General features: G+C 45.8%; 1 protein-coding gene and 1 long non-coding RNA gene across 12 annotated transcripts in view; both read right to left on the bottom strand.

The window, feature by feature from the left end:
* PLEKHM3 (pleckstrin homology domain containing M3) overlaps positions 1-16069 on the bottom strand; it is a 798157-nt gene that overhangs the window by 772404 nt on the left and 9684 nt on the right. For all 10 annotated transcript variants that reach the window (XR_014557238.1, XR_014557239.1, XR_014557240.1 and 7 more), the window contains 2 exons: positions 14428-15313; positions 5882-6808 (listed from right to left, as the gene is read on the bottom strand). Coding sequence is in view for 4 of the 10 variants with exons in the window: in XM_083707671.1 (XP_083563797.1) it covers positions 5882-6808; positions 14428-15016 (1516 nt within the window). In the remaining 6 variants the exon portion in view is untranslated. The remainder of the gene's footprint in view (positions 1-5881; positions 6809-14427; positions 15314-16069) is intronic.
* Positions 1-16069, bottom strand: part of LOC310833677 — a 244055-nt gene that overhangs the window by 117885 nt on the left and 110101 nt on the right. The gene's annotated exons all lie outside the window — the stretch shown is intronic.

Below are 16069 nucleotides of genomic sequence, written 5' to 3' on the forward strand. Positions count from 1 at the left end.
AAACTATAATGGGACCCCTGCCTGAGCTAAGCATATATACCCATTTCCTATTGCAAGGCTTAGGGCTGCAGTCCTCTGCACCGTTACCTAGAAGCAGATCCCAGTAAACTCAATAGGACATGCACAGGATCACACTATTAGGGCTGCAATCTTATTGGAAGTTTAGTAGGAGGCTACCCCAGTGGCGCAGGGACGCAGGTGGCGCTGTGGGTTAAAGCCTCAGCGCCTAGGACTTGCCGATCGAAAGGTCGGCGGTTCGAATCCCTGCGGCGGGGTGCGCTCCCGCTGCTCGGTCCCAGCGCCTGCCAACCTAGCACTTCGAAAGCACCTCCGGGTGCAAGTAGATAAATAGGGACCGCTTACCGGCGGGAAGGTAAACGGCGTTTCCGTGTGCGGCTCTGGCTCGCCAGAGCAGCGATGTCACGCTGGCCACGTGACCCGGAAGTGTCTCCGGACAGCGCTGGCCCCTGGCCTCTTGAGTGAGATGGGCGCACAACCCCAGAGTCTGTCAAGACTGGCCCCTACGGGCAGGGGTACCTTTACCTTTACCTTTACCCCAGTGGACTTCCTTCTGAGTAAAGGAGATTAGGAGCACGATGCACAATGGCTTCAGTATCTCCTAAACAATTTGACTACATTCCTTAGTTTAATGCATAGCATAGGCAAGGGCAAATCTTTTTACTTCGTATTCAAAGGATACCCTGCCACCAAAACAAAACAAAACAAAACAAAACAAAACACAAAAGCAACCCCCCAAAACAACATTGCTGAATTAATAAAAAAGGGCTTTAAGATAAACTAATTCATGAAAAACAAACAAACAAAAAATCCTTCCAGTAGCACCTTAAAGACCAACTAAGTTAGTTCTTGGTATGAGCTTTCGTGTGCATGCACACTTCTTCAGATACCCAAGAACTAACTTAGTTGGTGTTTAAGGTGCTACTGGAAGGAATTTTTTTTTTTTTTTTTTTACTATGGCAGACCAACACGGCTACCTATCTGTAACTAATTCATGAAAGACAGTATTACAATCAACAACTGGGAAAGATGCCTTGATGGTCCCTTTGAAACACTGGAGGTGATGAAATTCTTTGGCCGTTTGGCATAGCACCATGGACAGTTTGTATCTGGATCTGACCAGTGATGCAGAGAAGATCCTAGGTGCTGAAAAGGACCGCAGAGCAAAACAGAATCAGACACACTTATTCTGGTGGAAAGAGCTACCTAAATGCAAATGGACAGAGTAAAACCTTTTCTCTTCCCAGGCCGAGTGAAGACATCCGCTCCTGAAGGAAAAACTTTTCCCCTCCGTTTTTGTTTCTTTAATCTGCCCTCCTGACCCTGATACACTGAGAATCCATTTCCCCCCTTCCTCTTCTCCTTCTGCCACATCCCCAGGCCTGATATGGCTGCCCTGGCTTCTATCCGTGGTTGGAAAAATGCTAGCTGGCGCCCAAGATAAACTTGTCTAAAGCTACATTCTTCCTTACCCACTTCTAAATGTCAGCTGTTTGTCTGGAAGCTTTTGCTGCAAAAGCTTTTAACAAGGAGGATAGGAAAAGGGGGGGATGTAGAGTGCAATTCAAACAAAACCAACTCTGCCCCCCCCAACCACCCCCCCCAAATCCCTGACACAAGAAAAAACAAAGAAAGAAATGGGGGGAGGATGGGGGGGAGAACCTTCTCCCCAGCAAATCTTTCCAGCAAACTCTTCTATCAGAGGTTCATTGTCAATCAATTAGTCAAGGCAGTGGGACTTAGTCCGCTGGGGAGCAGTTGGAGAGACAATGGGTCATATTACTATTTAATCACTTTTACTAAATAAATAAAGCAGCCCTAAGGTGCTGTCATGTCAAGGGAATTTACAGCAAAACAAAAAACCCCAAAGAAAGAAAAAGCCTAATTTTTCCATTACTTTTTTCCTCCCCTGAAGAACAAGAGAGGGTTATTACTGTAGCCTTAAGTCTCATCTTTGTGCAGCTCCTCTTTGATTCCCACTCGGACCCTGCCACTTTCTGGCACTAATTTGTCAGGCTGAACAAAGGAGGGATTTGTACCTCCTGTAAGGTCTCAATTAGGAAAGGCTTCTGCTGTATTATGTGCCATTCAGACAGGACACAATGATGGTAATTACAGGAATTTGCACTAAATGGCTGAAGAATTCGCAGCAAAACTTTTTTTCCTCCACCTCCACAAAGCTTGCCCCTCTTTTGCAGCTGTGGGGGAATTGGATGAGGGTAGGGGGGTGGAGAGAAGGGAAGGGTGGGCCTGGGGCCTACAAGATGCAATTACCAGCAGTATTCCTATTCAGTTAAACAGCCACCCCGCAAAGTTAAGACAGCCGACATCTTTCCAAGTGGGAAAAGACAAATGGCTACCTTCAACAAGGACTTTCAGCAGGCAAGCCCGGTTCAGCCCAGTTTCCACAGCACGGCCTTTCCACTCGTTAGCTTTAACGCATTTATTATGTCGTTAAATTAAAATAAATGAATAATGACAATGCATCTTTTTGTTCTTCCCTTCGGGAACCCCAGGGCTCTTTTCATGGGATTATGTGATCCATCTAGAATGAGCTGCAAGATTGCATGCGCACACCTCAATCCATACCCAAGTTCACCTTTCCTGGGGAGAAATGTCGGTGTGAGCTAGGAAATCACAGCTAACTTTAACAGTGCATGAACCTCTATAGGGTTCTCCAGCTGGTAGTTTTTTCCTGAGGCACAGATCCTGCCAGAATGGCTCAGTAAAAACAGTAAAGTGCACCTTTCAGCCAATGCACAGCTGGAAACTACTAGCATAAATTGCCAGTGCAATGCTGCATACAAAAAACTGGGTTTTGAGCATACAAGGCCCAGGTTAAAAACCCTGCTCAACGACAAAACCTACTGGATCGCCTTGAGCTACTCACGAGATCTCAGGTCACAAATGCACATGCAGAGGAGAGTTTCTGTTCGGAATGTGCCCATGCCCCGGGTGAAGAAGGGTACAAGGCTTCTCTACAACCTTCTGCTGCGACCTGGATGGCAAAACACCGGGACCCTACACACACCTGCTCCCACCTACATCACCTCCAAAGTGTTTCCTTGCTGGAAAGATCTTAAAGGTAAGACAGGAGAGAGAGGGGGCTGCAAGAGGGCTGCTGAAACACTAGTGAGCAACCTGGGCTGTGTGCATAGATGCAACCGGCAGTGTCCGGCTTCAATATTTGCTAACATTTTGCCTTGCCTTCACTGGCTCTATCTGTGTATATCCAATACCTCAAGGACCATTGCTTCCCATATGAACCGACCCAGACCCTGCAACCATCATCTGACGCCTTTCTTTGTGTGCCTCCTCCGCAAGAGGTCTGGCGGGTGGCGACATGAGAACGGGCCTTTTCTGCAGTGGCTCCCTGTTTGTAGAATGCTCTCCCCAAGGAGCCTCACTCGGCACCTTGATTGCGCATCTTTAATCGCCAGGCTTGAACGTTTCTTTTTTTTTTACAGAATATTTATTAAAGTTTTCAAAAAATAATACAATGTAGAATAAAAAGAAAAAGTAACAAAAATACAAAAGTAAAAACAATTAAAAACACATAAAATTTCCATTACTTATTTTCTTTTAACTTATTTTCCAGACCTCCTCATACCTCCCTTTTTTGTATTCCAATTCAATTTGTTAGTTCAGCAAATCCTCACCATTGGTTTTTACTTATTTCTAAACCTTTTTTTCATATTCTCTTAAGCATTACAGCTGGAAACCACATCATTCTAACATTCCTTAATCTTATAATATTTCTGTAAATAGTCTTTAAATTTCTTCCAGTCTTCTTCTGCCGACTCTTCTCCCTGGTCTCGGATTCTGCCAGTCATTTCTGCCAGTCCCATATAGTCCATCACCTTCATCTGCCATTCTTCCAGAGTAGGTAAATCTTGTAACTTCCAGTATTTTGCAATAAGTATTCTTGCTGCTGTTGTGGCATACATAAAAAAAGTTCTGTCCTTCTTTGACACCAATTGGCCGACCATGCCCAGGAGAAAGGCCTCTGGTTTCTTCAGAAATGTATATTTAAATACCTTTTTCATTTCATTATAGATCATTTCCCAGAAAGCCTTGGGCATGTCCACCAAAGGTGAAAGAATGTTCCTTCAATCTCTTTACATTTCCAACATTTGTTATCGGGCAAATGATAAATTTTTGCAAGCTTGACTGGGGTCATGTACCACCTGTATATCATTTTCATAATATTCTCTCTTAGGGCATTACATGCCATAAATTTCATACCTGTGGTCCACAACTGTTCCCAGTCAGCAAACATAATATTATGTCCAACATCTTGTGCCCATTTAATCATAACAGATTTCACCGTTTCATCCTGAGTGTTCCATTTCAACAGCAAGTTATACATTTTGACAAAATCTTGGTTTTGGGTTCTAACAATTCTGTTTCTAATTTTGATTTTTCCACCTGGAAGCCAATTTTCTTGCCAGGCTTGAACGTTTCTCTTTAACATACTATGGCTTTTTAACAGTGTTTGTGGGAGCAGGGCTATCGGGTTTGTTTTTGTTCTTGGTTTTATTATTTATTTTCTGTTCTCATTTTGTATCTTTTATGTTGTGAACCGCCCCACGATCTTTGGATGAAGTGCAGTATACCAATTTAATAATAAATAAATGTGCTCCTGCTTTCACGCTGACCTTCTTCATAGGAGAACTTAGAGAAAGCTCCACTAGGAATTTGCCTGAACTCCTTCTGCTCTCCCAGATGGGACAAAGGCAGCTGATCTTCCACCCATTTCCGCCCTTCAAATGTTTGGGACTACAACTCCCATCAGTCAATATGGGATGGGAGTTGTAGTCTAAGTGTCCAGATGTTGCTAAACTGAGGAAGGCAAGGGGAGAGGAAATGGCTGGTTTATTTTAAAGCTAAATGTTCCATTTTTAAAAGAATAATGATTATTATTTACAGAACAAGCACACCAGTCTCTCACTTCTAGAGGATCTGTATATGTAACTAAATAAGAAATTCAGCCTGCCAGAAAGAGGAAACCCCCATTTTGCCAGCCAAATACTTTCCAAACACCGCTTTTCAATTAAGATCCGTGAAATATAGCTGCTTTTCCGGGCTTTGACCATAAACTTACTAATGCCAAATAGCTAAATCTCTCCTTAACATGCAGGAACAGAATGATGGCAATAAAAGGATTTTTTTAAAAAACTAAGTTTCAAAACAAGGTTGGCTGACCTAAAATATAAAGACAATTTACTGACACTGCCCCCTGCTGGAAAGACTAATTGCTGCATTCCTGGGCATCGGCAATCAGGTGTTACTACCACAAGATCCCTTCCAAAACCTTTCTCCGCCACCTGACCCCGTTCAGGGGCAGGGGAGACACAAATAAGCATAGGCTGTGCCCAGTGGGGCTTAAATTTTTATTATTTATTAAATCTGAATACTGCCCTTCATCCGAAGATCACAGGGCGGTTCGCAACATAAAAATACAAAATGAAAACACAATGTGATGGTGGCCTCCAACGGAGAAGCATGGCCCATGCTTCTCTGTTGGAGAGATAAGGTGTCTCTATGGAGGCACCTTATTTAGGCAGCCAGGTTGCTCAGCCTGTTCCCCAAGTCTCCACTTGGATTCCTGCTGGTGCAAATCAGGACCTACTTAAAGGACCAGGTGCCAGAAGACTTGTAAGCCCTGGCAGCTCATCACAAGCCCCTGCATTCATGAACCATGCCAGCACAGCTAGTGATACACAGAAAGATCGCCCAAGTTATAGAATTGCAACAGGAAGCTGTGCAAAACTCAGCAGAAAGCCCTTATACCTTGGAAAGGCATGTCAAGTAGTAAAGGCAGTCAGAACAAGTACAAAACGTCCGACATTTATTTGCTTACCTGCACACTTGAAACTCTGGGCAGTCAGTCCTCTTTCCAACGACAAGGTGGTCAGGATGCTCAGAAAGCTGGTAGTTACCGACTGGCGTTTGATCTTCCTATGCTCTTTTCCGCACGACAGGCCTTGGGTTTTGTTTCTGAGCGTCACTTGCAGATTCTGACCCAAGCTCCTGGTTGCATTGGCGGCAGACTTCAAGGCCTCCATCCATTCCTGAGCTCTTTGACGGGTTTCTGCCCGCAGACGAAGAACATCTTGAGGAAAGATAACCTGAAAGCAAGAGTCACAATCATCCAGAATATCAGTCTGGACAGACAGGCACACGTCAATGTTGTAGCTCAACAGAGGGTCTTCGTCAAGCCCACCGGTCTGAAACGCCATGAGGAGAGACCGGCTGAGTACAAAATGGAATGCTTTCCAGTTATTCTGGAGCGTCAGTCTGTAAAGAGTCCCTGATTTGAGAATGTTTTGGTAGTCCTTGATGTTTTGGGTCAACGATGCAGACTGGAAAAATTGGGTAGGTTCCTTCTGTAAACCACGATTTTGGATGATGCCGCTCTCATCGTTGTCTAATTTCTGTGAGCGCCCCAGATCTCCCTGGGGCCTCATGAAAGAGGGCACTGAGGAATGAACAGCTTCCCAAAGCTTCTGCCCCCAGTCCAAGGCCTCCCATGCAGACTCTGCCTTAAGCTGCAGGTGCGAGTTATTGAACAGCACTGCATCAACCACATTCGTTTCCACATTGATGCTTTGGAAATGCAAAAGCAGGTAGACAGTAGGAAGGTTCTGATTCCCACTGTTGTCAAGCCAATACAGGTACAGTTTGTATGGAGTGAGTTCTGCGCAGCATGTCTGCCAATAGCTGTCATGGTTGTTTTTAATTTCCAAGTATCCTTTCTTCAGGATATTTGAGAACGTCGGCTTGTGTTCTAGAAGAGAGTTGAAATAAATGTTAACTACAAATATTTTAAGGGACGTGGGTGGCGCTGTGGGTTAAACCACAGAGCCTAGGACTTGCCGATCAGAAGGTCGGTGGTTTGAATCCCCGCGACAGGGTGAGTTCCCGTTGCTCGGTCCCTGCTCCTGCCAAACTAGCAGTTCGAAAACACGTCAAAGTGCAAGTAGATAAATAGGTACTGCTCCGGCGGGAAGGTAAACGGCGTTTCCGTGCGCTGCTCTGGTTCGCCAGAGGCGGCTTAGTCATGCTGGCCACATGACCCGGAAGCTGTACGCCGGCTCCCTTGGCCAATAAAGTGAGATGAGCGCCGCAACCCCAGAGTTGGCCACGACGGGACCTAATGGTCAGGGTCCCTTTACCTTTACCTTACAAATATTTTAAACTTCTTTCCCTATTGCAGTTTCTCAAACGGTGGGACTCAGTGCCAGGGCCTTCTCACTCTCCTGCCATGCCCACTTACCATGCTCTAGTCGTCTGGTTGGACTAATGGCACTGCCAGCAAACCTCCCCATGCAAAATTAAGATGACAAGAAGAAGAGAGAAGGGAGATTTCCCCCCGTGTTATCAGACAGCAACAGCAAGAACTGAATGTGCCCACTGCTCCAACAAGGTTGGCAACCCACCTGCCAGGGGTTCTTTAGCTGCAATCCCTGCATTGCAGGGTGTTGGAGAAGATGATCCTTTATGTCTCTTCTAACTCTAGCTATATGATTCTTTATTATGATAACCCATCCTGGGAACTTATGGTGAAGGGCAACTAAGAAATCTAATAAATGAGTAATTGTCGTCTGCACAACAGTTTTTCAAGTTTGCAGATGGGTCCATTGGCCTAAAAAGATTGGCAAGCCCTGATCAAATCACTCTGGAAGTTAGTTTTCAAATACAATGAACAAACAATAGGGTTTGATGTATCAATGAAATGTTTCCTTTGGCTACGTGGAAACTATTGTAAAAAATTCAGATTTAGAGTCTTCTGATGGCAACAAAGATGTCTGTTGCATTTTGTTGGGGAAAGGACCCACACCAGCACCCCAAACTTGTGAAATGGCTCCACTACATTCGGGTCAGAGTTATGATGATTCAAGTGATTTAATCAGATGTACATTCATGAAAATAGGGTGACTGAAAACTGCAAGTGGAGGAACTTGGCTTGTAGCTTTGTCAGTTACTGCCCACTGGGGAGTCAAAGCACTTAACTGGACTAGGACAATCGACTCGTAACAAGAGAGACTAACAATTCCAATTAATTATTCCTTTTTTCTGAGCCGTAAAAACTCAGGAGCTGATTTCAAGAATCTGAACATTATTGGCAGCCGTCTACATGACACACAGGTGCCTTTCAATGGGCTTCATTATTGTCAGGGAACTGCCATCGGAAGAACAGGTGGTAGAAAGGCTCCAGGAGAATAGGAGAGACTCTGCAGCAGAAGAGGGAACCAGTAGGGGGAGAGCAGGAGCTCAAAGGGAAAGGGAGTCGGAGGGGAGGCTCTGGGATACTTCCAGTGAGAACAGTGAGGAGGTAACAAGACCCCCTTTAGCAACCCCCACCCCTCGCCGGAAGCTGTCACGCAGAGAGTCCAGGAGGCGCATGTCCGTCAAACAGCTTTTATGTTGGAGTAAGTTCCGTAGACGCCCACTGTCGGATTCTACCAGCGACTGACGGAGTCATGCTTTGGGGGCTCCGTTAGAGACTTAGGTTGGCTGACCAGCCAAAACCCGGAGGGATCAAGCTTTACGCACAAGCAGCTCATTATCCCATCACAATTATACTAAGAACTACTCAAAATGAATGCAACGAAAGCAGGAAATTAAGTGAATCTAACAGCAAAGAGTATGACAGATTTACAACTCAGATGCAAGAACAACAGAGTCCATTACTTCCAGTTACAGGATTTCAACCTTAAGGTGACATAGCAGGTGATAAAGGTGAGAAACTCTGAAGAAACAATAACTGAAATTTCTTTGGTTACATTGTGAGTAGGTCGGGCTGAGCGATATCTGGTTTTCAATACTGCAATATATCACCAGCTAAACATCGCAATATAATGATATATCACAATGTACGAAATAAGGCTGGAACTATGTAGAGGTATTGGTTGGTTTTCCCCACATTGTGATTTTTGCATAGCACATGCACACACATAATGATTTGCAATATATTGCCAGGTCAAAAGTTATGAAACCGGTATCACAATATGGACTTCAAGCTGGTTTTGGATGATGTATTGCCCAGTCCTAACAGGAGTTCCATTTTAGTTCTGCATAACTTGCATCTCCTGCGCATACCTGACATCACAGGATGAAGTGAATCCCTCCCGGTGGCATTACTCCCTCTTCTCTCTCGCAAACGCCTACTATGCACCCATGTTCAGGGACTATGTGCTCCCACTGCGCTCTCCTTCCTTCTCATTTGTGGGTTGTGCTTCCAAACAGTGGTTTAAAGAGTGCAAAGGAATTTGATCCCTGCCTATCGGGATGCCTGGGGGTCTGCAGGGCTGGCTATGCCACTGGCGGGCTAGGTAATGTACCTATACATTGCCCAAAATTGGTTTGAAGCCCACATCATGGTAACGGTTTCGTAATATTCAACATGGTGATATACAGTGGTACCTCGGGTTAAGAACTTAATTCGTTCCGGAGGTCCGTTCTTAACCTGAAACTGTTCTTAACCTGAGGTACCACTTTAGCTAATGGGGCCTCCTGCTGCCACTGTGCCGCTGCCCCACAAATTCTGTTCTCATCCTGAAGCAAAGTTCTTAACCTGAGGTACTATTTCTGGGTTAGCGGAGTCTGTAACCTGAAGCGTCTGTAACCTGAAGCGTCTGTAACCCGAGGTACCATTGTATTGTGAATCGTGATGAGGGGGGGCTATGTAAAAAATTGTGATGTGGGAAAAACCATGAAGCCGGTTGTCGCTTCTCTTTTGATTCCTGCTGCCCCTGTTGTATTATAAAATAACAGATGTAACAATATGTTAAAGATAAGTAAAAATGCAGCAGTATCAGAACCCTAAGTCGTAGCAGTTGCCAGGACATTTCCCCGATTGCCTCTACATTGCTGCATCCTTATTTCAGACACTCTGATACATCAGTATATCATGATATTTAGTGGGTGATATATTGTGATGTTGAAATTCAGACACGTTGAGTGTGCAGTGATGCAGACTTTTTTGAGATGCATTGCCACCACTGCAAGTTCATCGGCTCCCTCCACATTTGGGTGTTGCCATTGATAGTTTCCGATTGGTGGGGAATGGCAGAACTTCCAGGGGTGCTGGGGGAGAGTGCCTGTCACTTTTGCATTTCCTGAATATGTGTATGTCTCCCTCCCAGGCTGAGAATGCATTGGATTTGGTGCTTGTGTAGTAACAACACATCTTCACGCCTGCCGTAACGCGTGTGCATAACATCCAAAACGCAGCTTCCAAAAAGGAGCTTTCTTTCGCATAAACTGCCAGGGCGGTGGGGGTGGGGAGTAATTAAATTCAATCTAAATTGGAAAAAGAAAAGGCCTTTTAAAAAAAAAGGTGTTGATGAGGCAAGAGTATAAGGAAGAAACCAATGTGATTTGCCTTCCCTCTCTGGTCCTAACATTCGTTGGGATTTCTGCACTAACTCAAAAGCCATTAATTTCTTTGAAAGCCACACAGATCTCTTTGTAGTGCCGATCATGCATATATATTCCACAGTTACCTTCCCTTTCTGTTAATCATCCAATAAGGGAAACAGCGCAGCTACCGCAGACCCAAAGTGAAACTTCAGCCCGTTGTTCTTGTTTCCACAGTGGCGTAGCGTGGGTTGTCAGCACCCAGGGCAAGGCAAGTAATTTGCACCCCCTAACTCGTGGATTTGTGCCCCCTAACCCTACCCCCCAGATGTTGCGCCCGGCCCCGCCTGCACCCCCCACGCTACACCACTGTGTTTCCATCAAGCACAGATGACTCTTCCAAGCTTCTCTCAGCTTTTGTGCCACACTCACCACTGTTTCCCCTCCCTCCTGCCTTTAGCTACCACAGAGACTTGCTTGTCTTTTGTTGAAAGAGAGAGAGAGAGGAGCTGTCTCTCCTCCCCATCTTTCACAGCCAGACAGTCTCTCTGCCAGCTTTTTCTCTCCAGCTCCTGTGAACTGGCTTCATCCGCTCCCACTTAAACTGGGACAATGACAGTGGCTGGCTTGATTAAAATTCAAATGCAGCAGACCCTTCTGCTTTGAGAAGTGGCTCCTGGCTCCTGACATAGACAGGTGGAATCACAGCTGCTCCCCCCCCCTCCCCAATCTCTCACTCTGGTTCCGTCCTGCCACCTCACCTGCCTGGTGTACAAAAGCTGCATAATACCTTTTCGCTGAGTGCTTTCTGTCCACCCTCTAAAATGGAAGCAGCGTTTCTCTTCACTCTTTCCCCAAACAAGGGAATTAAATCAAGGCAGAGCGAATCAGAGCCCATCATAGAAAATAGGAGATAATCACACCAAATAGCCCACATCTGGGATGCCTTCCTTTTTTTAAAAAAAAAAAGTAATTTCTTGAGAAATAAGGACCAAAAGAAGAAAACAGCGAAGAAAACAACCTGCTGAGAGCCTTATAAGATTCCTCTTATCTACAGATTATATCCCTTTCCTTGCTGTATTAGGTCTCATTACAATCTTTTTTGCATACGCTGTGTTTCAAAAACGGTTGTTCAGAGGCCAACATTTCTCTCCTTTTGTGCTCAAATAGTCTCCCCAGGTACTAGAAGAGGAAAAATTTGAAAGTGGCATGAGCAAAACCTGGGATGTTTATCACGGATAAATAATCTTGTTTTGGTGGTCTAGTCTGCAAATAATAGAAGAGCTGTCTGATGGAATCAGCCCCCAAATCCATCTAATACAGCCTTGTAAGGAATCTGTCAGGGAACTGCCATTGGAGCCAGAGGCGGAGGGAAGGCTCCAGAGGGATGCCGGAGAGAGTCCCAGTAGGGAGAGAGGCAGCCCATCTGCTGGGGAAGGAAATCAGCGTAGCACCAGTGGAGAAGGGAGGCAGATGGGGGAAGCGGAGAGGAGGCTCCAGGACTCCTCGCCGGAGACCAGCGGGGAGAGCACGGGTCCTCCGCTGCCTACACCCTTCCTGCACAGAAGGCTTCCGCGCAGGGAGAGTAGGAGGAGACTTGGCGTCAAAGAACTTCTTTGCTGGAAGAAGTTCAAGAAACGCCCACTGACGGATTCTGCCAGCGATTGAGACAGCCACGGGTGAGAGGCTGTCCAGACAGAAAGGGTTCAACCAGGCAACCTAGCCAGAAGTGGCGGCAACTTACGCACGAGCAACCCCTAGAACCATTACAGAAGCCCACAAAAGATACCTGCAAAAGAAGGATAGAAATGCAGCTAGCCTGTCTAGGACTGGCAGCTGTGGGAACTGAGAGCTCCGGCCCCCTGCACAACTGCCCCATCCCTGCTGAGCAGAGAGGAAAGGACTTTCCCCCTCAGGCAGCCTGCTTGGTTTCTATACTGGGTGCCAAGGATGGATGGAGAGCACCATGTTGGCATGCAGTCCCTTGTTGCCCATGGCTATCAGGTGAGTGCTTCAATGTAAGGCTGAACAGGTGCCTTGAGGAAGCTTGAACATGGCATGGAGGGGCATCCGTGCTTCCTCAATGGCTTCCTATCCCCAGTGGCAGACTGCCTTGTAATGCAGATGTTCCCTTTAGCTCTTATGCCTAATCTCCATTGACAGGCCTGTCTTCCATGAATCGTCTGACTTGGTCAGGCTACCCCTGGAGTATTCAGTTCTATGGAACTCTCTCCCTTCAAAGGTGCTCATCATATCCAACCTAATCTTTGGATTTTTAAACTGGTTTAAAAACCAACAAACATATTTTCTAAGTCGCCCTTTCCTAGTGGTCCTTCCCATGTTACAAAATATACAGTTGGCCCGCCACTTAGGCGAGGGTTCGGTTCTAGGGGCACATGTGAAAAGGATCTAGGAGTCTTGGTTGACCACAAACTTGACATGAGCCAACAGTGTGACGCGGCAGCTAAAAAAGCCAATGCAATTCTGGGCTGCATCAATAGGAGTATAGCATCTAGATCAAGGGAAGTAATAGTGCCACTGTATTCTGCTCTGGTCAGACCTCACCTGGAGTACTGTGTCCAGTTCTGGGCACCACAGTTCAAGAAGGACACGGACAAACTGGAAGGTGTCCAGAGGAGGGCAACCAAAATGGTCAAAGGCCTGGAAACGATGCCTTATGAGAAACGGCTAAGGGAGCTGGGCATGTTTAGCCTGGAGAAGAGGAGGTTAAGGGATGATATGATAGCCATGTTCAAATATATAAAAGGATGTCACATAGAGGAGGGAGAAAGGTTGTTTTCTGCTGCTCCAGAGAAGCGGACACGGAGCAATGGTTCCAAACTACAAGAAAGAAGATTCCACCTAAACATTAGGAAGAACTTCCTGACAGTAAGAGCTGTTCGACAGTGGAATTTGCTGCCAAGGAGTGTGGTGGAGTCTCCTTCTTTGGAGGTCTTTAAGCAGAGGCTTGACAACCATATGTCAGGAGTGCTCTGATGGTGTTTCCTGCTTGGCAGGGGGTTGGACTCGACGGCCCTTGTGGTCTCTTCCAACTCTATGATTCTATGATTCTATTCTATGATTCTATGCGCAAAGGCAAAATCACGCAATATCAGGAACCCCTGGAACGCCCCCCCCCCCGCACTCCCAGAGGCTTCCCCAAGGCCTGGTAAGCGGAGCACCTCTGGGAGCATTCCAGAGACCTCTTGCAACCTTCCAGATCCTGGTAAGCAAGGAAAACCCACTAGGTGCACGGGGCAGGGGGAAATAAATACATGGGGAGTGGGTAACATGAGTTTTCCCTGCTCTCCATTTATTTATTTAACACTCCCCCCCCCACACACACACATAAGGTTGCGGTCACATATGTAAAATGAGCAAAAGTTGCAGGCCCACTGTAATATGATTTCTTCTTTTAGTAGTCTTTGTACTAACCCACCCCACCCCCCAAATCCTGGCCTTTTTATAATTGCTAATGCTTTCACCTTTGTTAATTTTTATTATTTTAGGTCATTGCATTTACGGTGTTTTCCTTACACTGTGATGCTCTTTGGGCCAAATATAAATAATTTGATAAATTAAAGTGCTAAAAATTAGCCATAGTGTCAGGACTGCATGGGCTGACCATCCTGGGATGCAAAGTCCCTACGTTTGTCCTCATAGAAAGAAAGAATCAGCGAACAGAGCATCTTCCAGATTCTCTCCCTTACTTCCAGATACTGTAGTGAGCTGGGTAGCATAATTTAGACAGGCTGCAGAATCAAAGTCTTCTACTGCCAAATGTGTCACAGAAATATTTATATTTACAACCGTAACTCAAGTTGAGTTCCTCTGCTTTTAAGGTTGAGAAATGGGCAACTTGCTTGAGACAATCTTTGCAACGCATGGTGGGAATTGGGAACTGAATTTCGAGGTTCACAGCTCCAAGTCCAACCTGGGATTGTGTTGCCTCACCAAACCTGTCACTTTCTGCCTTCGCTAAGAGACAGGCACCAAAAGAAGAAGAAGAAGGAAGCCAGGTGTAGCAAAGTATCAAGCACTCACCAGAGTTCCCTTGAATGTCCTCTCCCTTTTCGAATCCAATTGGTGCAAATGAAAGTTTAGGACATCGATTGTCTTGATTAGACGGCTGCTGTGAAGAAGCATCAGCTAAGATGACACCCCAGTCTATGTGGCTGACGTCTGAGCGTGACCGGTTGTGGCCTGGCTTGAAAGTGGCCGTTTCCTCACTCTGCACTATAATATCGTTCACAGAACGGGGCCGACCCCGCCTCCTCTGGCAGATGTTAAAAGCCGAGGCCTCCCCCCGTTCCACCCAAGAGAGGTTGTCTGGAACCATTCCCCTTTGTACTCCAAACTGTTCTTTGGCAGGAATTGCAGTCTGCACTTTGGTTTCCAAGAGTCCGTTTTTGCAGTGCTCCCAAACGAGGTTGGTTTTCCCCAAAGTGATGTTCCTCAGGTCTCCGCAGGCTGCAATCCTATTAAACACCTCATGGCCGACCAGCTCAGGAACTTCCTGGACCCCATAAACCTCTGGCGGCTGCACATTCTCTCGTTTAGCATCAAAGGTGCTAAAGAAATCTTCCGTCACTTCCAAGGCCGGGCTGATGTCATCGACCTCCAATGCCTCCATTTTATTGGCAGTCAGACCAGAAACTTTGGGGGAATTTTGTCAAAAAACAACATAAAAATTCCAGGCGCAGAAGAGGAAGGTGCCTCTGGAAAGATTATGACACTGCTTGAACGAGGAGGTGGTGGGAGCTAAATGATTAGGGTTGCAACTGGCATTGGCCTTCAGATGTTTGGCTTGACTTCCCTTTGTAAACGTGCTACTGAAGAATAACTTGCCCTCTGACTTACCAGTCTAAATGGTAAGATAGGGTGGGAGGGTATTGGCTGTGCAGTAGAAGTCCGCAGAATCTGGATTTTCCTGTAAAACATGTTACAAAACCATGTTAGTGAAGTTGCTCTCTCACCAGAGACAGGGTGAGTGGAACACCAGCAGAGAGATGCTGTTCTGCATGTCTTATCTGCAAAACGCCTATCAACACTCAAATGTTATAGGGTTCTCCGAGTATGGGCCATAACTTCACTAGACTAACTAAAGGAAGAATGCAAGTCCCTGGTTCAAGTGCTTCAAGTTCCCTCAGGCTGAAGAAAAAATGGTGCAAAGGGAAAGGTTATGAGTCTGAGCGGGAAGACGCGAGGCGACGAGGTAGAGAGCTCAAGGGGTAGCCAACATTCACAGACACTTGGTTTCTGAAGCTCTGGGGAGAGGAGAAGAATCAGTGGGGCAACAACCCTATTTTCCTCCTTAGGCTTTTTGGTCCCAAGAACACACACTTCAGAGATGTCTCTATCTTAATAGCCCTCACAGATATTTTTTCTTTACAACTCATCACACTTCTTTTGTCTAAGATACACTTGCACCTGATTGTGTTTTCTTGACCTAAGAAGCCCTTTGTGGCAAAGTCCAAGTACATACATATTTATCACTCAGCACTGTTAATTAATATACGTTGCAGAACATTTCCTGGGCAGGTATATACCCTGTTTGTTATTCTTTAACTTGAGTGGCTGCCTGTGAAAAGGGTTTCAGTGCCAATGGCACTGTGACAAACAATTTGTTTACATCTCTTGATTCAGTCAAAGCAATTGACCCCATTTTCTAGTTAAACAACTCTTG

Source organism: Podarcis gaigeae (genome assembly GCF_964106915.1).
Source record: "Podarcis gaigeae genome assembly, chromosome: 1".
In the NCBI taxonomy this organism is placed as follows: Eukaryota; Metazoa; Chordata; class Lepidosauria; order Squamata; family Lacertidae; genus Podarcis; species Podarcis gaigeae.